Source organism: Coregonus clupeaformis, chromosome 30, assembly GCF_020615455.1.
Source record: "Coregonus clupeaformis isolate EN_2021a chromosome 30, ASM2061545v1, whole genome shotgun sequence".
NCBI lineage: Eukaryota > Metazoa > Chordata > Actinopteri > Salmoniformes > Salmonidae > Coregonus > Coregonus clupeaformis.
The window spans coordinates 17,708,524-17,732,180 of NC_059221.1; the positions used below are offsets into that span (position 1 = coordinate 17,708,524).

Sequence of the window (23,657 nt, forward strand, 5' to 3'; positions counted from 1 at the left end):
CAATTATATTGTCTCAGTGAAGGCCTGTGTGTGTTTCTGTGTGCGCAGCTGGGGCACGGCTGGATCCAGCATACCTACTTGATTATGTAGGCCTCACCAGCAGTTCAAATTTATGACAGGGGACTTGCAACAGACTCTGGGCTGGAGCCTTTTTAAGAGTTCCTGTAGCTAGGATCTCACTGTAAGAGGTAGCATTTCATAATGCATATTATTGCACTGATAGAAATGTGAATGAGATTTGTATTATTATTATTTAATTTTTTTGCAGAATTGTCTACAGTGAAATGTTTATTATAAACAGTGTGGTTCGAACCCTGAATGCTGATTGGCTGTCAGCCGTGGTATATCAGACCGTATACCACAAGTATGACATAACATACATTTTTACTGCTCTAATTATGTTGGTAACCAGTTTATAATAGCAATAAGGCACCTCATGGGTTTGTGGTATATGGCGTTGCGTCGTGCATAAGAACAGCCCTTAGCCGTGGTAAATTGGCCATATACCATACCCCCTCGGCCTTATTGCTTAAATGACCTAGTATAAATGTATACACAAGGACAATTTATTCTCAAACTCTTGCTAATTGACTTTCATAGCATGTCCCCCGGTCTAACCAAAGCAATGGAAGAATGATTGAGTCATCAGAAAATAGTCCTGTTGATGTCTTTTCCAGTGTAATATATTGTACTGGTTTTAGTGAGAAATCAGTCCAGTCTCCCAGGCTTTTCCATCCTAATGGGAACAACAGAAGGTGCCAACTCCTAGTTGTTGCTCCGAGTCCGAAACCCCCTTTTTTTCAGAGTGGATCCAACCATCAGAGAAGCAGGCTGCTTTCCAAATATCACCCTTTTCCCTAAATAGTGCACTACTTTTGACGAGAGCCCTGTGTTCAAAAGTAGTGCACTATATAGGGAATAAGGTGTCATTTTGTGATGCACACGCAATGTGAAAAGCAGAGAGTGGAGGGAAGTGTTGGAGGGAAGTGTGTCCAGTCTGAAGGATATCCTTTCAGCTCCAGTGATATATTGACATGATTCCCTAAGAGATAAACTCTGACCTCCTTCCCTGGACTCTGTCATGCAACGGAGCTTTGTCATTTGTGTTTCCACACAGATGTCCATTCAATGCATTGGTCATTTATCATCAAGCTCCGTTGCATGAGTGTGTGAATGGACATACGTGTCAAAGGAACATTGCAGAGGGCATTTAACACTCATTACAGTGTGAGCCGATACACTGCTGCTATACTCTTTAGATACTACCTATATGGACTCTGTCATGCAATGGGAGGACTGTTATGTCAGATATTGATTGAATATACAGTATTTGTCATTTATCATTCCTACAGTTTAAGTACTTTGCTCTGTGAATGGACATTAGTGTCAAATGTATGGGTCATTAGTGATGCACTGTAGATTACTGTAGATTGTAGACAACAATTGAGCATTTTTACATTTATCATTATTAACATTGTAAGTTCCCTCTCTGTGACTAGGTGTTGATGTCAGAGGAATATCACATTGCAGATACACTGCTGCTATGCTATAGTACAACTCATGCATTATAGCTCTGTCGTGTGTTCTGATATTCATTAAATATGTGTCTCATTTACCATCTGGTTCACATATGTCTATGTGGCTGCACGTTAAAGACAGTGGAATGTAACAGATCTACTGATAAACTGCAACTATATTCAATACATTGCAGATCCATTGGATATACTTTACACATCAGGATTCTTCATCTCACAGGAAACAGTCCTTGGTTATCACAGACTTGGCCTTGTGCCCTACGAGGTATTTTCCCACTGTTCACACATTCCAATTTTCAATTTCCACAAAGCTCGGCCCTCTTCACAATTCAGTCAAACTGAATAGCCCAGGGACTTTTTCTTAGTTGTGCACCTGTTTCTGTTGAGAGAACTCTTTTGAGAAATATTCTGTTCTTTCTAATCATCACTTTCTGTTTTTCTCTTTCTCTTTCCCCTCACACTCACCTGCCTCGACTAACTCTGTCCTTTTTCCTGATTCGTCTCACTTGTTCTTGTTTTCACTTTTGACCCCTATCTTTGACCCTACACCACTCCCTTTACCATAGCACGACCTGCCAGTAGGTTTTTTGTCAGTATAGTGGAAAGCCAATATGAGGGTTTACGCTCAGGCTAAAAAGAAAGGTGGCCGGTGCGTAGGAGAGAAAATATAGACAAAAGAGTTCAAAAGATACTCGCACTCAAACCAAGAAAAGGAATAACTCAAGGAGGCAGAGATGCAAAAATAATATACTTACTTACTCCATGCTCAAAATAATGCAAAGGGTGACAGTGTAAGGTGCTAAAAAATAAATAAAAATACGCATACGTTTCAGCCTTATGCCTTCATCAGTGCTCTACAAACATGTCACTATAGTGAACATAAAGTGGAAAATCAAACAGTCAATATAGTAGTGAAGTGTTCTGCTGTTTCCCAGAAGGGTTTTTTGACATTCACATTGTGTGATTGGGGAGAGAGCACAAAAGAGTTCCAGTAATATTGGGGCCAGAAGTCATTCCCATGAGCTCCTGAGTCTAAAACAGTATATTCTGTAGAACAGGGCTGTTTGGCTGACCACCAGCAGTAGGGTTAAGAAGCAGAGGTCTCTCTCTGTAAAAGCCAAAGCTGAGAAAGTGGCCCCCCGCCATACACCACCCCACACTGCCCCATATCCTCCCTCCCAGTCCCCTAGGAGAGAGAGAGAGAGAGAGAGAGGCCCTCATACTTAGCCGGTTCCCCGTGGGATGCGTGGTAATGGGCCTTGTTCTTGTAGGCTAATGGTCTCGTTCTCCCACACTCTCTCTCTCTCTCAAATGTTTCATCTCTATTTATCCCTAGTTTTAACCCTCACGCTCTGTTCCCTCTCTCTCTCTTTCATTCTCTCTCTCACTCCCTCTCTCGTCCCCTCTCTCCCACTCTCCCCTCTCTCTATCTCTTTCTTTCTCCCCCTCTCTCTCCCTCTCCTCCACTCCCCTGCCGTAGGCGCTGAAGGGAGAGAAGGGGGTTGAAGGTCGGGCTAAAAGCGGCTTGCCTTTAAAGGCCAGCCTGGGGCGCGCGCTCAATCAGCTCTTTGTCTCCTGCTACAGGCCTCTGTGTGTTCAGAGGGGGCCCGGCCCGTCTCATAAAGCCACCACAGTTCTGCTGCACAGCTTTAATAGCTGAATACGTTTATGAATTAAGAGTTTGGAATGCTATTTCTCTCTCACTCTCAGCAGGCAGTTTCATCACCCTTGGTGGTGCTTGACGGGGGATTTCCCCGATGGAAAAGGTGACTGACATTCGGCAGAATGCTCCTCAGAGAGAGGGATAGAAGGAGGAAAAGAGAGAGAGAGAGAGGAGAAAGAGAGGAAGAGCGAGAGAGGGAGAGGAGAAAGAGAGGAAGAGAGAGAGCAGGCCAGGGAGCCCTCGTTAGCGTTAAGGGCACAGCCCAAGGCTGTAATGAAAGACTCATGGGCACTGAGTGTGCTCACCAGGCCGTGACGTGTCGTCAGAGCGGCGAGCTCAGAGGAGACAGGGCTAATGTCTGTTACTGGGTGTGTGTGTGTCCGTTCGCTGCAGGGCGAGTGCCAAGTGCAGTGATTAGATTATCAGTGGGTCAAATGAGGCCCTTTGATCAGCCCTTTTGATGTTGCTTGTCTTCTGGTACTGTTTTCAAACCGTACAATATATATTTTAGGCCCGCCTGACTGTATGGAACAGTCAACCATGTCCATGCCAGGCTATACAACTGATGTCCACAGTACTACACTACATAGTCTGCTCACTGTGTGGGTTTTTATACCAAATCTTTGCAGTTCACTCTGCAACAAGAAGTGGAAGGTGTCATGGAGGAACCAGGCCAGCTTGTGCCAGTGTTCTGTTGTAATTTGAGGAAACTAAGATCTGTTTTGAATGGCAGCTTCTCACCACCAACCATAATAACACTGCTGCCGGCCAGCCTGTCCTGTCACTGGCACAATCACTATCCGACCCCTCAGGGCCTCAACACAATGGATGTATGGGACAGCCTGTGTGCATGCGTGTGTGTGTGCATGCTTGTGTGTGCGTATGTGCGCACGTGCGTGTGTGTGAGGCACTCTTATTCCAACTTTTAATTAAACACCAGGGTTCCTAAAGCATGATGAATGCACGCTGTCATTGTCAACAGCAACACAGCAACACGTCGTCTAGCAATATGTAATTACTGCAACCGCAGAGAGGAAGGGAGAGGGAAAGAAAATAAATAGAAAGACACGAGGGAAGAAGTGTGCATGTGTTTGGTTGACTTGAGGCCCCAGTCCAGGGTATACCCACATAAAATATGACTCGTCAGTACAGCCATGGCAAGTAGCAACTGACCGTAAGAAAGAATACAAATATTGACTTCCTTCCCCCAACCCGGACCAGGCCAGGCAGAGACCAAGCTGAACTGAAGCTGGCAGACCCAGGCCAGCTCAACAAGGTTGGCAGGGGTGTGAGGATCCCTGAGGGAGAGCCGGCCTGGGCTATTTAAAGGAGGTGTATTTGTGAGTGGTATAGGAGAAGATGTGCATCTTGGAAAGGAAATAGATATGCAATAAAATGGACCCTATAATAGACCATGTAATAATAAGACGAACCATTAGTTGTTGTTTCTTTAGTTGCTAGGAGACCAAGTAGAAAAGCAGGGACAGTAGCCTACAGTATGTCTACAGAAAGTGATATTTTTAAGTAGCTTAAATCGACCATAGAACACCACTATGGATAGTACAGTATCTATTGTATGACCGGTATGACCTACTTGACTATGAACTACTTAATGCATAGCGCCAGGTCAGGATAGCTTAGCTAGCCTCTGTTCTCCATAGGCAGTAGAGCCCCTGCCCCAGCCTCTCTGATGTGTTTGACTTCATGGATGGGAAGGGAACATTGAGGCCCACCTCCAGAATCACTGGCTGGAGCTTTTTTCACTGCAGCCTGGGTTAGGGCTGTAGCTGGGCTGGGATGGGCTGGGGGCTCCCCTCTATTTCAGTATCTAACTCAAACTGTGATGTCACCTTTTCACTGTGAGTAAAAGTGTAGCTCGCAAGGTAGTGAGTGACCCACCTTGGCTGACAGTGTAATTGTACTTGTGTGTGATTGTCCAAACGTATGGATTAATGTGTATTTGTATGACAAGTGTTGACGTAAGTGTGTGTCTGACGTGCACATTTGTGTTATAGACAGAAAGTGTGTTTGTGTGGGTATGTGTGTGTGTGAGTGTGTGTGTGGGCATAAGTGTGCATGATTATGCCTGCCGTGCCTCTTGGTACAGTTGTTAGTTTTAGTACAGACCACAATTGAGATATGGAAATATACCCCATCATTTGTACATGGCTCTGAATTTAGCCACAGTTATGTTTCTCCAATGTTTCTCGAGTTTCTTTCTCCAAACATTGATCCAAGGCCTGCCTGAGGGAAATTGTTCCCAAACAGTAGCCAAGCATAACTCTAAATTAATCTCAATTCCTTTTGAACAAGACAACACCACCAAAGGAAAAACCCATGCAAATTTGGCCTTGTGTACATTATGTTGCTGAAAAATAGTGTAAATGTCCACGCTGTGGTTCCTGTATGTCATCCTGTGGTTAAACGAACAGTTGTCTCTCTCTGTTCCAGCGTACTACAGAGCTCTGGTGAACTTCACAGACTCCATTGTGTACAGGCCTGACATGGAGGACATCTACTCACTGGCTTTCCAGGAGATTTCTGATGCAGTGGTGGACACGGTAGGCCTATTCTAGAACCATATACTGTATACTGTGTACTGTAGACGGTAGGCCTATTCTAGAACCATATACTGTATACTGTGTACTGTACACGGTAGGCCTATTCTAGAACCATATACTGTGTACTGTACACGGTAGGCCTATTCTAGAACCATATACTGTATACTGTGTACTGTAGACGGTAGGCCTATTCTAGAACCATATACTGTATACTGTGTACTGTACACGGTAGGCCTATTCTAGAACCATATACTGTATACTTTGTACTGTACACGGTAGGCCTATTCTAGATATAGTGCACAGTAGACCTATCCCAGAGCCAAATAGATACTCTACACAGTATGCCTATCCCTCCCTCCCCATAGGGGCCGTAGCCTACACAGGCCAGGGCAGGATTCTCACACCTTGCATTCCACTGCCAAGTCATGTCTGTCAGAAGGTTAAATACTGTAGATCATTTTAGTAAATATACTTGACTGTACAATATACTACTGTACATCAACGTATGTAAGAACACTTGTTAGGAAAGTTGTTAAACTTGTTAAAACATGTTGACAGAAATGCATCTCTTTGCTCGTTTGTATTTTTCTCTCTCTTCCACAGTTGGAGTCAGAGTACAACAAGATCTCAGGCATCCAGACTGTAAATGTGGTCCTCATCAAGTAAGATCACTGTTCACCTCCAGCTGCTGTTACTTACTTTACTTACTTAAGCCTGGGTGTAACAAAGGTGGTTCGGAGAACCATGATCGCGTGATGAGTAGCCTTGTTTGAGATCTGAAGACTTATGTTGGTTCCCAGAGCTAATGCTGAGGCTTCATCTTAGACTCTCCTCTGGTTGGTTCAGCAAACACAGTCTACAAGCTGCGTGTAACTAATCAACGTTCTTATCATGAGAAAATCTTGATATGCCCCGGCCCACATTCATTAAAACCTGAGCACTGTACCATTCAATTGAAATTTTTGTCATTTAACAGACGCTCTTATCCAGAGCGACTTACAGGAGCAATTAGGGTTAAGTGCCTTGCTCAAGGGCACATCGACTGATTTTTCACCTAGTCGGCTTGGGGATTCGAACCAGCAACCTTTCAATTACTGGCCCAACACTTAACCGCTAGGCTACCTGCCACCCCAAATCGTTATTGTCATCACGTCCCTCTCTAACAACCCCCTCTGTTCTGTCCTGGTCTGTTTAGGAAGATGCCCAGGCAGAATGGGGTGGATGTGTTTGTAGAGCTTGACGTGGGCTCTGACTACAACAACAACGAAAATCAGATCCGCAACGTGTTGTACGGAGTGGTGAAGGAGGGAACCATCGCCTCCTACATCACCTCTGTCCAGGGCTTCCAGTTCAGACGCCTGGGAGAAGGTAAGAACCACAGGGGATAATGTTTACTCCGCATTGTCAGGGCTGTCCAGAATGCTTACATTGCCAAATGTACGCCATCCATATAAGGAAGTTGTCAAATGTATGGCATCCATTTTAGGATCTCATATCTCATTACAACTTTCAATTAAGCTAGGCTAGCCAGCCCAAGGCTTCAAGCTAAAAAGGGCTAGGTGGTGCCCTCTTTTCACCATTCTTCTTCACTCTATTGATTTTCCCTCTATAAGTCTCCCCTTCATTCCGGCCTATTTCTGTCAATAAAACAATACAATACGAAAGAAAGAAAAAGGAGGGCTAGGTGAGTCCGAGGTAGTGTCCATAACTTGTCTCTCTGGTTTCTAGCTCTGCCCCCTGTGAACCCCATGGCTGTACCAGGTTTGTACTGTACCATGCCGACCTGGGTTCAATGCTATTGGAAATCATTTAAAATACTTTAGATGGGTTTGATTGCGCATGCATGGCGCTATGGAACCAATAGAAAACTAGCAAAAGAGCAAAACCCGCCCAGCTATCGCTCCAGGCAGGTTGAAGCAAAAGCTAAAAGTATTTGAAAGTCGTCAAATAGTATTTGAACCCAGGTCTGGTACCATGCCTGCTGCACGGAGACTGCCAGAGCTGCTGTAGAAACTATATGACTGTTCTGTAGCCCGTGTAAAAATGCAGAATGCAGCTATTTCTGGATGATGATGAGCATGAAGATGATGACGACGATTAGCTCTTTGGAAATCAATAAGAGTTCATGCAGGAATGTTATGCATGTGTGCACCTAGAGTAGATGTCGGACAACGTTTTGGTTTTGGACTGCCCAAGAGGACTGCAAAGATTTTTGCATGGCATGAGTTTAGTTACAGATATTGCTTTTTGCTAAAAAACACTTCAGAGTTTCTGTAGTGTGTAAATCTTCAGAGTTTCTTCAGAAGGATCTCAATTACCTAACGAACAAGGCCATGTCCCACCTACGGTACAGTACAGTAAGCTGTTAGACCTTTGACAAGCCCCAGGCCCCAGCATGACCTGCAGTGACACAGGAGGGTCAGTGGAGGCTGGTGAAAGAAGGAGGGCTCATAGTAATGACTGGAATGGGATGAATGGAACGGTATCATACACATGGTGTCTGTGATTCCAGCCATTACAATGAGCCCATCCTCCAATCCCGATATAAAGTGACACCAGCCTCCACCGTGGAAGGTCCCCTTGTATTTCACCAGATTTTTTAACAGCAAGTGTTGTGTTGTGTGGTGGCCTTTTAGCCATGCATGTCTGACCCTTGAACCCCCACCCCCCTCCCCCGTCTCTCTCAGTGGTCCCCAACCTTCGGCCCTGCATGAAGGATGAGCACACGTGTCAGGATGGGGGGTGTATCCCTCTGGAATACCTGTGTGACAACAGACCTGATTGCAATGACATGAGTGATGAGCTGGATTGTGGTGAGTGGAAATGGCATTGGTGTGGTGGAGTGCAGTGTGGAGTAGTGAAAATGGCATTGGTGTGGTGGAGTGGAGTGTGGAGTAGTGGCAAAGGATCTGCACTTTGTTGTATCCTAAAGAGAGAATCATATCTGGATATTGCCCTGACATGGCTGACATGGCGTCTAACAACATGGGGTCTACAGCCATATCTCAGGGCAACTCTGGTTATGGCTGTATGAACGGTATTTATAAGCTCTTTTTGATGTTGATCTTATCAGATAAGATCCGGCCTGGACCAGTGACCCCCACCCCTCCCACCACCACCCCCATCAAGAAGCCCCCACGCCCCCCTGGGCCCCCTGACCCCCTGGGGCCCTGCAAAGTGGACCAGGCCACCTGTCAGAATGGGGAATGTGTCCCCAGAGACTACCTTTGTGATGGAGAGAGGGACTGCTCTGACGGCAGCGACGAGTTCAGATGTGGTAAGCATCAGGAACACGCACTAAGACGTCAAAGTGCAGTATACGCACAGGAAGGAACAGAAGGAGGGAGGGTGAGAAGGAGGGCAATAGAGCCCTCTGTGTGGCCTTTTCTATCTCTCCTATTCATCATCATTCTTTCACACACACCCACACACGCACACACACACACACGTGATCAGTCACAAAAGCTTTGCATCTGCTTCATGTAAACACACCTGACCAAGGTGTCTGAGTGAAGTACTCCTCTGATCATGCCCCTCTGTCTGTCTCCAGGCACTCCCTCTCCCTGTGAACCTAATGAGTTCAAGTGTAAGAACGGCCGCTGTGCTCTCAAGTTGTGGCGCTGTGATGGAGACAACGACTGCGAGGACAACTCAGATGAGACCGACTGCCGTGAGTTCCACATTCAACGTTTATTGATTGAACACTAAAGGACTGTTTTTCTAGTCCTGGACTAAAAAGCACTTTCAATTGGGAGTTTCTGTATCGGGGAACTGGCCATACATTTTTACATGAATGAAGATTAAGTAATTTTCTATCTCTTCTTGTGTTCCAGCCACCAAAGGTCCAGGTGACACGTGTGCCCCAGAGCAGTTTGTGTGCCTCAGTGACCGCACCTGCATCCCATCTAGCTACCAGTGTGATGAGGAGCCTGACTGCCCTGACCGCTCGGATGAGTACGGCTGCAGTAAGTCCCTGATCATGACCATCATACCGTCTCTCTGACTTTGTCCCTGTCTCTGTCTGTCTGTCTTACTTTGTTCTGTCTCGCTCTCTCCCTCTCTCTGACACTCTCTTTCTCATTGTCTCTCTCTCTCTCTAGTTCTGTCTCTGTCTCTCTCAGCCTATCTTTCTCATTCACTCTTTCTCTCCCTCAAAACCTCACTCCCCCCTTCTCTCTCTCTCTCTCTCTCTCTCTCTCTCTCTCTCTCTCTCTCTCTCTCTGTGCATCCCCCTGCCTCTCACCTGTATAGTCACCCTGTGGGACCACTGCAGTGACTGCATTCACACTGTGGTGACAGAGACACGGTGCAGAATTGTCCATCCATGGCAAAGAGTTTCATTTTTTTCTGACTTTCCATCATGTTTGTGCCTCACCAAAGATATTGAGTCCACAAATAAACCACTGCCCTTTTAAATTGTGGTTGGGTAGTTGGGACTTGTTTTGAAATGTGTGTGTGCCATCATGCGTCACGCAGTGCATGCATACTTGGCTTTATAGATGCTCATATTGTTGTTGTTTTCTTGTAACTTTCCCTTTAAGCTCCTCCCACAGTTACCAGTCCCCCGGAGGAATCTATTGAGGCAGAGCGGGGGGAGACGGTAACTTTCAGCTGTGTGGCAGTGGGTGTTCCCACCCCCATCATCACCTGGAGGCTTAACTGGGGCCATATCCCCATCAGTGGCAGGTGAGTTGGTACAGTCCTCCAACTCCTTCCAACCCTGTCTGGTTCACCCCATAACAGCTCTTATCACAAACTTAGTTAGACATTTAGGCCAATGGCCCCATCTTGAATGACCCCAGCCTGAATCGATGGAATGTTAAGTTATATTTGAAAATGTGTGTGTGAGTGTTGGCAAACATTTGACTCTAGAAGATGATATTGAAGTTGATATGCATCATATAATATTTAATGTGGAGTTCTGAACCCCTCAGTTGCATGATACAAGTGGCTTCTCTTTAAACTCTGATGCCATTATTTTACATTTTAGTAATTTAGCAGACGCTCTTATCCAGAGCGACTTACAGTTAGTGAGTGCATACATTTTCATACTGGCCCCCCATGGGAAACGAACCCACAACCCTGGCGTTGCAAGCGCCATGCTCTACCAACTGAGCTACAGGGGACATTATGGAAGAGAGTGTTGATCTGTGCAGTGATAGCTTTGGAAAGAAAGCCGGGTTTAATTTGTGGGATTGTGTGAAATGAGTGTTGCGTATAATTGATTGGAAACAGTCCATAACGATTTTGAAATGACTGAGGATTTGTCTGCTATCCAATCTTGTTAGCCCACAAAATGCAGCATTTCGTGCATTGCTGTTTAAGCACTGTCATATATCTACAGACATGTCATGTTTGATTTGATTCAGAGGTGACTCATCTTTCAAACACTTCTGTCATTAAGTATTGAGTTATTCAATTATTGCTTTGTGGCTAATCATGTCCAATAACAGAGAACTCAGCTTACTGTACATCCATTGAATGGATGTTTGTTTTATATGGTAAAGTGCTATATTATCTGTCAAAATAAACTCCTACAGAGAGTTAACTAATTCAATCACTATTAAAAAATACCATACTGAAAGCCTAAAGTTGCAGAGAGTAGGCTGTATGGCAGTTCCTATAGCAATATGTCAGTTCAGAAAAGAGATTTAGAGTCATAATATTCCTTGTCCTCTGAAAGCCCTTTAGACACTCTAGTGTTAACTTTGAAAAGTGAATCATCACTGTTGTGCTAGAGGAGAGTCGAACACAGGCTTCAGTATTTGATGTGGTTGAAGCATCAATGTAATGTCAGCAATGTATATGTATCTGTCTTCCCAGGATCTCAATGACCAGTGAGAATGGGCGTGGCAGCCTGACCATCCGTGACGTAAAGGAGGCGGACCAGGGGGCGTACACCTGTGAGGCCATCAACGCCAAGGGCCTGGTGTTTGGTATCCCTGATGGGGTACTCAGCCTCACACAGAAACCAGGTATGTATTCTATAGCCTGATTCACACTATAGGGCCAAGCCATGCCTAGCTGAACTGAGCTGTCCTGGTTATGCATGGTTCCATCGTAGCTGCTGGGACCATGCTGGAAAGGACATCCATCATAGCTGCTGGGACCATGCTGGAAAGGACAATGTGAAAAGGAAAGATCAGAGCCAGCAGGGTATGGTTTGTGTTGGCTCTATAGTGGGAATCAGGTATTGTGTGGTACTCTTCCCTAGAATGAGCCAACTGTATAAAGGCTATCTATTGCATTATTTCAATAAGAAAATAATGGCTTTGTGGGTTTATGAAATGCCTAAAATGTTATATGTCTGTCTGCACCTATTTGCCTGTTCTATGTCTATTTAATGTCATCCTCTCTGTCATCGTCACCAGGAAACTGTCCCGAAGGTCACTTCAGTGTGGAGGGACGTTGTATCTCCTGCTTCTGCTTCGGCATCACCAAGAACTGTGGGAACACCGGACGCTACCGAAACCAGATCAATCTGCGCTTCACTGACGAGGACGACTTCAAAGGTAATGGGCAACACTAAATATTTATGCCTATCATACATGTCATGGTTGATGTAATTTTTACTTAACTAAACATTTAGTGAAAAGGTCAAGACATTTGTAATTGATTTTACTGAACATAAAGAAGGTCTTAAAGCATGAAAACATTAGTTTATACACTACCAGTCAAAAGTGTGGACACACCTACTCATTCAACGGTTTTCCTTTATTTTTGCTATTTTTTACATTGTAGAATAATAGTGAAGACATCAAAACTATGAAATAACACATATGGAATCATGTAGTAACCAAAAAAGTGTTAAACAAATCAAAAATATATTTTATATTTGAGATTCTTCAAATAGCCACCCTTTGCCTTTATGACAGCTTTGCACACTCTTGGCATTCTCTCAACCAGCTTCATGAGGTAGTCACCTGGAATGCATTTCAAAGAACAGGTGTGCCTTCTTAAAAGTTAATTTGTGGAGTTTCTTTCCTTCTTAATGCGTTTGAGCCAATCAGTTGTGTTGTGACAAGTTGGGGGGTATACAGAAGATAGCCCTATTTGGGAAAAGACCAAGTCCATATTATGGCAATAACAGCTCAAATAAGCAAAGAGAAATTACAGTCCATAATTACTTTAAGACATGAAGGTCAGTCAATACAGAACATGTGGTCCTCTGTAGCTCAGCTGGTAGAGCACGGCGCTTGTAACGCTAAGGTAGTGGGTTCGATCCCCGGGACCACCCATACACAAAAAATTTATAATGTATGCACGCATGACTGTAAGTCGCTTTGGATAAAAGCGTCTGCTAAATGGCATATTATTATTATTATTATTTCAAGAACTTTGAAAGTTTCTTCAAGTGCAGTCGCAAAAACCATCAAGCGCTATGATGAAACTGGCTCTCATGAGGACCACCACGCGAATGGAAGACACAGAGTTACCTCTGCTGCAGAGAATAAGATCATTAGAGTTACCAGCCTCAGAAATTACAGCCCAAATAAATTCTTCACAGAGTTCAAGTCACAGACACATCTCAACATCAACTGTTAAGGGGACTGTGTGAATCAGGCCTTCATGGTCGAATTGCTGCAAAGAAACCACTACTAAAGGACACCAATAAGAAGAAGAGACCTGCTTGGGCCAAGAAAAACGAGCAATGGACATTAGACCGGTGGAAATGTGTCCTTTGGTCTGGAGTCCAAATTTGAGATTTTTGGTTCCAACCGCTGTCTTTGTGAGACGCGGTGTGGGTGAACGGATGATCTCCGCATGTGTAGTTCCCACCGTAAAGCATGGAGGAGGTGTTATGGTGAGGGGGTGCTATGCTTGTGACACTATCTGTGATTTATTTAAAATTCAAGGCACACTTAACCAGCGTGGCTACCACAGCATTCTGCAGCGATACGCCATCCCATCTGGTTTGGGCTTAGTGGGACTATCATTTGTTTTTCAACAGGACAATGACCCAACACACCTCCAGGCTGTGTAAGGGCTATTTTACCAAGAAGGAGAGTGATGGAGTGCTGTATCAGATGACCTGGCCTCCACAATCCCCCGACCTCAACCCAATTGAGATGGTTTGGGATGAGTCGGACGGCAGAGTGAAGGAAAGTCAGCCAACAAGTGCTCAGCATATACATTTACATTTTAGTCATTTAGCAGACGCTCATATGTGGGAACTCCTTCAAGACTGTTGGAAAAGCATTCCAGGTGAAGCTGGTTGAGAGAATGCCAAGAGTGTGCAAAGCTGTCATCAAGGCAAAGGGTGTCTATTTGAAGAATCTCAAATATATTTTGATTTGTTTAACACTTTTTTGGTTACTACTTGATTCCATATGTGTTATTTCATAGTTTTGATGTCTTATGTAGAAAATAGTAAAAATAAAGAAAAACCCTTGAATGAGTAGGCATTCTAAAACTTTTGACCGGTAGTGTACCTAATCACATACAACCTGCATTAACATTTAATTAGAGATTTAAAATGTTGATGAGTAACACTATCTATTATCCACTAACATAGTAATGATGGACTGTTGTTTCTCTTTGCTTATTTGAGCTGTTCTTGCCATAATATTGACTTGGTATTTTACCAAATAGGGCTATCTTCTCTATACCCCCCCCTACCTTGTGACAACACAACTGCTGATAGGCTCAAACGCATTAAGAAGGAAAGAAATTCAAGAAATTAACTTTTAAGAAGGCACACCTGTTAATTGAAATGCATTTCAGATGACTACCTCATGAAGGTGGTGGAGAGAATGCCAAGAGTGTGCAAAGCTGTCATCAAGGCAAAGGGTGGCTACTTTGAAGAATCTCAAATATAGAATATATTTTGATTTGTTAACACTTTTTTGGTTACTACGTGTTATTTCATAGTTTTGATGTCTTCACTATTATTCTACAATGTAGAAAATAGTAAAAATAAAGAAAAACCGTTGAATGAGTAGGTGTGTCCAAACTTTTGACTGGTACTGTACATGCAAAACATGAATGTCAGAACTGTTACGAGAGAACTCTCTCTTATTTCATTTTCCCTGCAACCTCCCTAACTCCAGGAGTGAACGTGACTTACCCCTCTCGGCCGGGCACCCCTCCTCTCTCCTCCACTCAGCTCCTCATCAACCCAGAGGAGGAGGAGTTCCAGCTGGTCGACCTATCACGACGCTTCCTCATCCTGGACTCGTTTTGGACACTGCCACGCCAGTTCCTGGGCAACAAGGTGCGGCATCATCACTACATCACTTCCTGCTCTGCACTACTTTGGTCGTGTTCCCCTGCTCAGACGTTGCATGCATCAACCGTCGGGCACCATATGATGTGGTTAGCTGATACTCAAAATACCTATCCAGGTGTTGTAAGATCTGGCATGCATCAGCAACCTCTGAGCAGAAGAACACAACCCTTGTCTCTCCAATGACTCACCTTGACATCATGTTGAAATTAGCTTACACTAGCAAGATAACTACTATATTAATTATACATGAAATGCACATCTGAAAGTGTCAGCACACAGAAAGTGTGTCAGAAATGTTTACGTTATATTCAAAGGAAAGAAGCCCACACTGCTTGTATCACACTTATTCATGGTTTATGTTTCAGCCTCACAGCCCTCGTCAGAGCTTTGTCTGGCTTATATAACTATGAAGTTAATACATCGCCGGTATGTCTGTTTATTTAGATTGGCTCCTATGGAGGGTCCCTGAAGTACAAGGTGCGTTACACGCTGGCCCGTGGTGAGACTGAGCCTGAGGAGAAACCAGACGTGGTCCTGACCGGGAACGGTCAGAGACTGGTCTACCGCAGGGGCAACCCCACCCCCTCCAGAGAGGTCAACCAGAAGGAGATAAAGTTCTCTGAGGTGGGTCCATCTGCTAACAACCACCCCACTTTTAGTTTAGTTTGGTTCATATACTCTTTGTCAAGATCTTTATGAATAAAATAATGTAACTGTCTCTAGTCCTTATTTGTACAGTATAGTAGGGTTCCCCAACTGCCGGTCCACGGGCCAAATTTAGCCCACGGGGTGATTTTATTTGGACCCCCAAGTTTTCTGAGACCACCCCACACACACTTTTTTTTTGTTGGACATGAAAGACTGTAAAAACACCAGCAAATCAGCTGCAAGTGATTTGAATTTTTGAAATCTGTTCCAAGGTATTCCCACGCATAATAGAGAGATATACAGTATGTGATCGTATACGAATGTAAGCAAGGTTCGAAATGATTATGTTTTAGTCAAATATTATATCTATTTGGGCTTCTTGCGGTCAATTTGCAGTCAACAAATTATTTGTAGAAAAATTCTGCTGAATCTAATTGATGATCCCTGCAGTATAGGATCAGTGGTTTAAGATAATTTGTTTATGTCTTACATATGCTCTGGCTGACATGTTGCTGTCTAGGCCTTCCATGTGCAGTAAATGATAATTGTTTTAAATGTAGCCTAGCCGTCTAGGCCTTGTATGATCATGATCAATATCTGACTTCAGATGGTTTGTGTGTGTTCTTGTAGGAGAACTGGCAGCACTCGTCGGGTCGCCAGGTGTCCCGTGAGGACCTGATGATGACGCTGGCCAGCCTGGAGAGCATCAGCATCCGCACCGTCTATGACAACCACATGGTGAGCGTGGCGCTCAGCGACATTGTCATGGACACCACCACTGTGGAGTACAACATCCATGGCAACGCCAAGGACGTGGAGGAGTGCAGGTGAGATCCCATAGACTGACTTCAGCCGAGGTTAAGATTTGGATTGGATGTCGTTTGTCATCGCTCCATAGAGAAGTGACTTAAACCGTGGTACCGTTTTTTGTGACAAATTATCCCTAAGAGAAGGTGGAGTGCTTAGAACCTTTTAGTGCCTGCAACTTTTCGTATATTGTAAATAAATTAGCATTGCATTGTATTGTGTTTGAATTGTAGGATAGTTTCTGTGGTCAGTTGTAATGGCTTCCATGGTGTGTGTTCCTCCCAGGTGTCCCCCTGGCTACTCAGGACTGTCCTGTGAACAGTGCTCCACTGGCTTTGAGCGTGTGTCTGGAGGGAACTTCCTGGGATCCTGTGCTGGATGTAACTGTAACGGACACGCCAGCGCCTGCGACCCAATCAGTGGACAATGTCTGGTGAGGACTCCTTTCAACACAACGTTATCATTATACTAAAGCCTGGCTGTGAATGACAAAGCTTTCAAGTTGTATTCAAACTCAATGTCTTTTAGCTGTAAATTGAATCTGTTGCAAGTGTTGCGAATGTCAAGTAAACGTGTTGAGTTGGTGGTTCTCACAGTCAGTGACTGAATTGTTAAACTGACTGTAGTAGCTGTTTACAAAAGTACCAGTCATATGCTGCACCGTATTTGTTAAATGACCTGTGGATAAGTGTACAAATATAGAGCTAGTAACTGAACTACGTTCCTCTCCGTCCATCAGAGCTGCCAGCACAACACTGAAGGTCCTCAGTGTGACAAGTGCAGACCAGGCTACTTCGGTGACCCCAGACGAGGTCGCCCCGATGACTGCAAGCCATGTCCCTGCCCATACACCGAGACATCCCGCAGGTGAAGGATCACAATGAGGTCACACACACACATATATACAAAGACATATACACACACACATACATACACCAGTGTTGGGGAGTAGTGAACTACATGTAGTTCAACTAGTAATTAAACTACATTTTGCAATAGCTTGGTGGGAGTTTAACTAAATTCAAATCTAGGTAGTGTTTTCAGTAGTTAATTACTTTTTTGCCATGTAGCGGTGTAGCTAACTACTGCAATTACACGCTACTGTTTTTGCAAAAAGTAGGCAATAATTTCCTTTCATTTACGGTATCAGACCTGCATGATTCTCACTAGAAACATAGTTATTGTGTTTAATAGGCACATTTCTACATTCTGTTAACATATGACCCTAAAGTGATCTGATCTTGTGATTTGCAGTCTGACATTTCAGATTTACATATGATCATTTTGGGATGTAGTGAACTATAATTCTCTTAAGGGTAGCTTTAGTGTAGCATAACTTCTTGCAGTGTGAAGTAATTGGTAGCTTGGTTAGCTATATTTTCAGAGTAGCTTCCCCAACACTGACACATACACACACACACACACACCATGGGAGATAGACAGACAGAGAGATGGAAAGAGCTTTTTCACACAGCAGGTTTACGTCCATGTTGGGTAGATTCACTGAGCACTCCAGAAGAACACTGGGCTTATTCGTTCATTGCTGGTGTTGTCAACTTGTGACCCCTCTCGCTACCCATTAACTGGCAGCTGTAGATATTAATGTACAGATCCTGTGATGTTTGTTTGTGACTCCCAGGTTTTCCGACACCTGTTTCCTGGACCATGACTCCCAGGCCACGTGTGACGCCTGCAAGCCAGGCTACACCGGCCGCCGCTGTGAAAAGTAAGGAAGGGACATCACACCCTTTTACCTCTGCACTGTCTTTAAAGCAGTGCTAGCTTTACTGTATATGGAATAGTTATAAAAGCTGTTGATGAAGATGTTTGTGTTTTTTCCCCATAGGTGTGTATCTGGGTACCAGGGTAACCCACTGCAGCCCAATGGCAAATGTTTTCCAACCCGTGAGTGTTTCTTGTTTTTTTGGGGGGATGGAATGTACATTGTTAGGCTTGAATGTGTTAGGAAAGTTATTCACCTGGACGGTTTTACCCAGAGACATTTGTACATATACATTATGACTCTGCTTTATAGTGCATGCCATGCTTTATGTCCTACTGTACCTTTAAGAGCCTTGTAATTATTAACATCAGTCATACCTGCTAAGAAGGTGTCGTCATCAGCCTGGTATGTCGAGTGATTGTGAAGGGGTTAGAGTTGGTGGAGCAACCCCAGGTGTTGATCCATATCCATTTGTCATCTCCACTCCCTCTCTCTCTCTCTCTCCCTCCCTCCTTCAGCAAACTCAAAGTGTGATATTAGAGGAACAGTGAATTCCAACAGCAGACCATGCGCCTGCAAGGTAACACACTACGTGGCCTACTGTATTTCATTATAATGGCTATAGTTTGAATGGGGCTTTAGATTAGATGTAGGAGTTTTGATATGCTGTAGTAGAAGATTACACTCTCAATCACCAACATTTTAACTCCATTGTCTATTCATAGAGACAGTCATAAACTTGGGCCTGTTTAGCTTTTGCTGCCATTATACAATCATCTTTTATGATTATAGACAGTGAATGATGAACCAGTTGGACAGCCAGGGATACATGACAGATGTGCATGGCTGATGTGTTCTGTGTGTTGCAGTCCAACGTGGTGGGGTCGCAGTGTGACGAGTGTAAGAGCGGCTCCTTCCACCTGACGGAGGACAACCCAGAGGGCTGTCTGCAGTGCTTCTGTATGGGCGTCACCAAGCAGTGTGCCAGCTCCACCTGGAGCCGAGACCAGGTCAGTAGCCTGGCCGTACTACTACTCACACCAGCCAACACACACTACCTTTATAGGGCATGGGAGCTAGTGGACGGGGGACACATTTAGGGATCCGAAAATAAAAGGAATGTACACGCACTGGCCTTAGCACACCTGGGCATGGGAGTAACCATACTATACCACTCCTAACAGTCAGCCAACAGACAAACAGGTTTCTTCTGCGAGCCAGGAGTTTCCAGCGCTGGTCCTGGAGAGATACTGGGTGTGAAAGACAAGCGCACTTTCAAGTAATCAGCTAATCATGGTGTTTCACGATTTGCTGAATCAAGCGTGTTAGTACTGTGAGTTAAAGAAGCATGCTCTACAGTTCATGGGAGAAGTAGTGGAGACACTTTAGGGGTCAGGAAATACAAGGAATGTACAAGCACATCCCAAACCACAGCAGTGCATTGAGCCTGTCTTAATGCACCTGTGCCCTTTTAGCTTGTACTTTGAGGAGAGGTGTTATGGGTCTAAAGTGTGTTTGTGTCCCACAGGTCCGTGGCGGTGTGAACGGTCAGCTCTTCTCCCTCTCCAACAGAGCTAATACCAGAACCATCACAGACGGCATCGCTCAGAGAGGCTCCTCAGAGGTGGCGTACCGCTCCTTCTCTGACATCCCCAACGACATCTACTACTGGGTCCTACCAGACAGCTTCAGAGGAGACAAGGTGAGAGAGGGGAGAGAGTGGAGACAAGGGGAGAGAGTGGAGACAAGGGGAGAGAGTGGAGACAAGGGGAGAGAGTGGAGACAAGGGGAGAGAGTGGAGACAAGGGGAGAGAGTGGAGACAAGGGGAGAGAGTGGAGACAAGGGGAGAGAGTGGAGACAAGGGGAGAGAGTGGAGAGAGTGGAGACAAGGGGAGAGAGTGGAGAGAGTGGAGACAAGGGGAGAGAGTGGAGACAAGGGGAGAGAGTGGAGACAAGGGGAGAGAGTGGAGACAAGGGGAGAGAGTGGAGACAAGGGGAGAGAGGGGAGAGAGTGGAGACAAGGGGAGAGAGTGGAGACAAGGGGAGAGAGTGGAGACAAGGGGGGAGAGAGTGGAGAGAAGGGGGAGAGAGTGGAGACAAGGGGAGAGAGTGGAGACAAGGGGAGAGAGTGGAGAGAGTGGAGACAAGGGGAGAGAGTGGAGACAAGGGGAGAGAGTGGAGACAAGGGGAGAGAGTGGAGACAAGGGGAGAGAGTGGAGACAAGGGGAGAGAGTGGAGACAAGGGGAGAGAGGGGAGAGAGTGGAGACAAGGGGAGAGAGTGGAGACAAGGGGAGAGAGGGGAGAGAGTGGAGACAAGGGGAGAGAGTGGAGACAAGGGGAGAGAGTGGAGACAAGGGGAGAGAGTGGAGACAAGGGGAGAGAGTGGAGACAAGGGGAGAGAGTAGAGACAAGGGGAGAGAGGGGAGACAAGGGGAGAGAGGGGAGACAAGGGGAGACAAGGGGAGAGAGTGGAGACAAGGGGAGAGAGTGGAGACAAGGGGAGAGAGTGGAGACAAGGGTAGAGAGGGGAGAGAGTGGAGACAAGGGGAGAGAGTGGAGACAATGGGAGAGAGTGGAGACAAGGGGAGAGAAGGGGAGAGAGGGAAGAGGGGGAAGACAGGGGAGATGAGAGACAAGGGGAGAGATGAGTGGTAGGAGGCTTTGACTCTTTTTTACACTTACATGTATTTCTCCTCTTACCCTGAGAGTAGACTATAGGGACAGGAGAAATTGTCATCAACGTTTATTTTTACTGAGTAGTCTTCCCTCTGGAAGCAAGGTGTGATTTAAATGTGGTCATGCTAGATTTCACCGCCCACATGCTCTCTCAACATGTGAAAACTATAAAGGCTTTACATACCTAAACAAAGAGAAGCTCTCTACTTCTGGTTTGAGTTCATGGTCATGCACATGTCATCATGTGATCCGTGACCTAGCTAGCCTTAGAGTCTCATGGAGTGAAATACCTTTCCACCGTGCATTAAAGCGGGTGGTTGTTGTAGAATCTTGAACGTCTCTTTCTGACATGTTGTTACCAGGTTACAGCCTACGGCGGGGAGCTGCGCTACACCGTGCGCTACGAGCCCCGGCAACACTCACTGGTGATTGACAGACAGCCAGACGTGGTTCTCCAAGGCAATGGCATCTTCCTGGAACACTTCTCCCAGATTAAGCCCCGCCCCCGCGTCCCCGCTACTGTCACTGTCACCTTCAGAGAGGTGGGTCACTGTGTGTGTGTTTGTGTGCGTGCGCTCAGGTGCGCACATGTTTTTTTTAACTGATTATAAACCGTTTGTAATCTTAACATCAAAATGCAATACCATGTTGTCTTCATTGATAATCTTGTATAAATGACCTAATTAGATTACCATTAATTACCATGACCTAATCTTGGCTATAATCCCAACTCTAATCCTGAGTTTGCCATGGCAGAGTGTTGCACTGAGCCTCGTTTCTCTCTCCCTGTGTTTCCCCCCTACCAGTCTGCGTGGAGGCGTGTTGATGGACAGCCCTGTACTCGTGAGCACCTCCTCATGGCCTTGGCTGATACTACTGTCTTCATGATCAGAGCCACCTACGCTGGCAACATGGCTGAGACCAGGTAAAACCGACCGGGTGCCCTGTTGAGATTCACTCAAAATGATTCCACATGATGGGGATTCTAAAGAATCATTAGGAAACCGCTCTCAGTATGAGCTACTGGAAACACCCATGTGGCTGTTGTTGTTATTGTTGTTGTTAGGGTTGTTGTTGTTGTAGTTGCCTCACCTGTGTTGTTGTCTGTTGTCCAGTCTCTCAAACATCCGGATGGACATTGCAGTGCCCCATTCCACAGGCAACGAACCGGCCCTGGACATGGAGTACTGTGCCTGTCCCCAGGGCTACAAGGGACCATCATGTCAGGTACAGTACACACGCACACATACCACAAAACCAATGTACTGTACATCCTGATCTTATAGTTCCTCCTCTGTTACCTCTCCTAGTTGTAAAGTTCCAGTGTGCTCACTTTGTTCTATGGTACAGTAGACATCTTGGAAAGAAACACAGAGTGGAAATCTTAGCGCATGCTGTAATGGAACAACCAGACAATCAACTGTGCTACATGCAGTGTTTTCACTACATGGCCTGTTGTTTTCCCATGTCTTTCCATCTGTTTATATACAGGAGTGTGACGTGGGCTACACCCGTACAGGCTCTGGGCTCTACCTGGGTACCTGCGAGAGGTGCGACTGTAACGGCCATGCCAGCGGCTGTGACCTGGAGACAGGCGCGTGCTTGGTAAGTCACACCAATAATAATAATAATAATAATAATAATAATAATATCACCCTCCTGTTGTAATTTAAGTCAGTAGTACAGTACTACAGCTGCACTTGGCTTTGAAGTCTGCTATGGAATGTGCTAATGGTTTCTTGGCGAATCTCAACATGTGGAAACAGATTCAGAACACACATGGGCTCATAATAGGATTTCACTGTTCCATGGATGGATCCACCACTCTCTCTCTTGCCTCTCATGCGTCTCCCTTTTTTAGCAATGCCTTCACAACACGGCCGGCCCAAGGTGTGAGCGCTGTTTGCCAGGTTTCTATGGCAACCCTGTGACGGACGGACCTCAGTCTTGTCTGCCCTGCCCCTGCCCTGGCACTTCTCCCAGCAACCAGTGAGTTCACTCCTCCTCATGTACTCTACAGCAGCGATTCTCAACTGGTGGGTCGCGTCCAAAATTTGGGTTGCGGTAGCTTTTGAATGGGTCGACGGTCTCTGAGTATTTATTTTTATGAAAAAATAATCCAGTCTGAACTTAAACGACTAAATGACAAAATAATAATTTAATCTCTGTACTATTTTTCTTCAATCACAGTATAAAATGCTATTAGCAGCTCTATTCAGCAGATTTGGTTGATTTTGTGGTCTCAAACTAGTGACCTTATAAATGATTATATAATAAGAATCTGGGCAAAATTGAATTATTTCCTTTGTCATATAATTGCTGCAATGTCTCTAGAACTCTAGCTCCAGATTTATCCTCTTGGAAAGATCCTTAATCTACTTATAAACATGTGTCTATTCACCTGATGGTCAACCTCATAGAGATCATATTTAATTCTGTGGTCAACCTGCTCTTTGCAAAGACATTTGATCTGTCAGTGACTGGTCATGCAGTTCCATTGTTGTGTCAGCTATGACCCTGTTATTTATAATACAGAGTAGGGTTGTATACTGGCTTACGAGACTGATACAAGTCTCTTCCTTCCCTGCAGGTATTCTCAGTCTTGCTACAAGGATGCGGACGGTCAGCCCACTTGTGATAACTGTCCCCCTGGCTTCACTGGCCGGCGCTGTGAAAGGTAATACTCCCTCCATCTCCACTTCCATCTCCACCTATCCCCTCCAGCCTTAAGGTCAGCTGTTTACTGGTCAGTGGTCTGGGGATACTGGGCTTGCCAAAGCACGGAAAGCAGAGGTGACTAGTCTGGCACCCAC

At 45.2% G+C, this 23,657-nt stretch overlaps 1 protein-coding gene across 5 annotated transcripts in view; it reads left to right on the forward strand.

Moving 5' to 3' along the window:
- The window catches only part of LOC121545748 (basement membrane-specific heparan sulfate proteoglycan core protein-like), a 160,245-nt gene that overhangs the window by 76,922 nt on the left and 59,666 nt on the right, over positions 1-23,657 (forward strand). For 4 of the 5 annotated variants that reach the window (XM_045209471.1, XM_045209473.1, XM_045209474.1 and 1 more), the window contains exons 4-29: positions 5,650-5,759; positions 6,363-6,421; positions 6,955-7,127; positions 8,447-8,572; positions 8,833-9,036; positions 9,310-9,429; positions 9,593-9,724; positions 10,301-10,445; positions 11,583-11,734; positions 12,131-12,271; positions 14,810-14,973; positions 15,433-15,612; positions 16,267-16,463; positions 16,729-16,876; positions 17,183-17,310; positions 18,083-18,169; positions 18,290-18,348; positions 18,685-18,746; positions 19,036-19,176; positions 19,695-19,868; positions 21,207-21,386; positions 21,651-21,769; positions 21,960-22,071; positions 22,336-22,449; positions 22,706-22,833; positions 23,435-23,521. In XM_045209471.1, the coding sequence (XP_045065406.1) occupies positions 5,650-5,759; positions 6,363-6,421; positions 6,955-7,127; positions 8,447-8,572; positions 8,833-9,036; positions 9,310-9,429; positions 9,593-9,724; positions 10,301-10,445; positions 11,583-11,734; positions 12,131-12,271; positions 14,810-14,973; positions 15,433-15,612; positions 16,267-16,463; positions 16,729-16,876; positions 17,183-17,310; positions 18,083-18,169; positions 18,290-18,348; positions 18,685-18,746; positions 19,036-19,176; positions 19,695-19,868; positions 21,207-21,386; positions 21,651-21,769; positions 21,960-22,071; positions 22,336-22,449; positions 22,706-22,833; positions 23,435-23,521 (3,442 nt within the window). Of the gene's footprint in view, positions 1-5,649; positions 5,760-6,362; positions 6,422-6,954; positions 7,128-7,487; positions 7,521-8,446; positions 8,573-8,832; positions 9,037-9,309; positions 9,430-9,592; positions 9,725-10,300; positions 10,446-11,582; positions 11,735-12,130; positions 12,272-14,809; positions 14,974-15,432; positions 15,613-16,266; positions 16,464-16,728; positions 16,877-17,182; positions 17,311-18,082; positions 18,170-18,289; positions 18,349-18,684; positions 18,747-19,035; positions 19,177-19,694; positions 19,869-21,206; positions 21,387-21,650; positions 21,770-21,959; positions 22,072-22,335; positions 22,450-22,705; positions 22,834-23,434; positions 23,522-23,657 lie in introns of all 5 variants that reach the window. The other variant, XM_045209472.1, reaches the window with a different exon arrangement.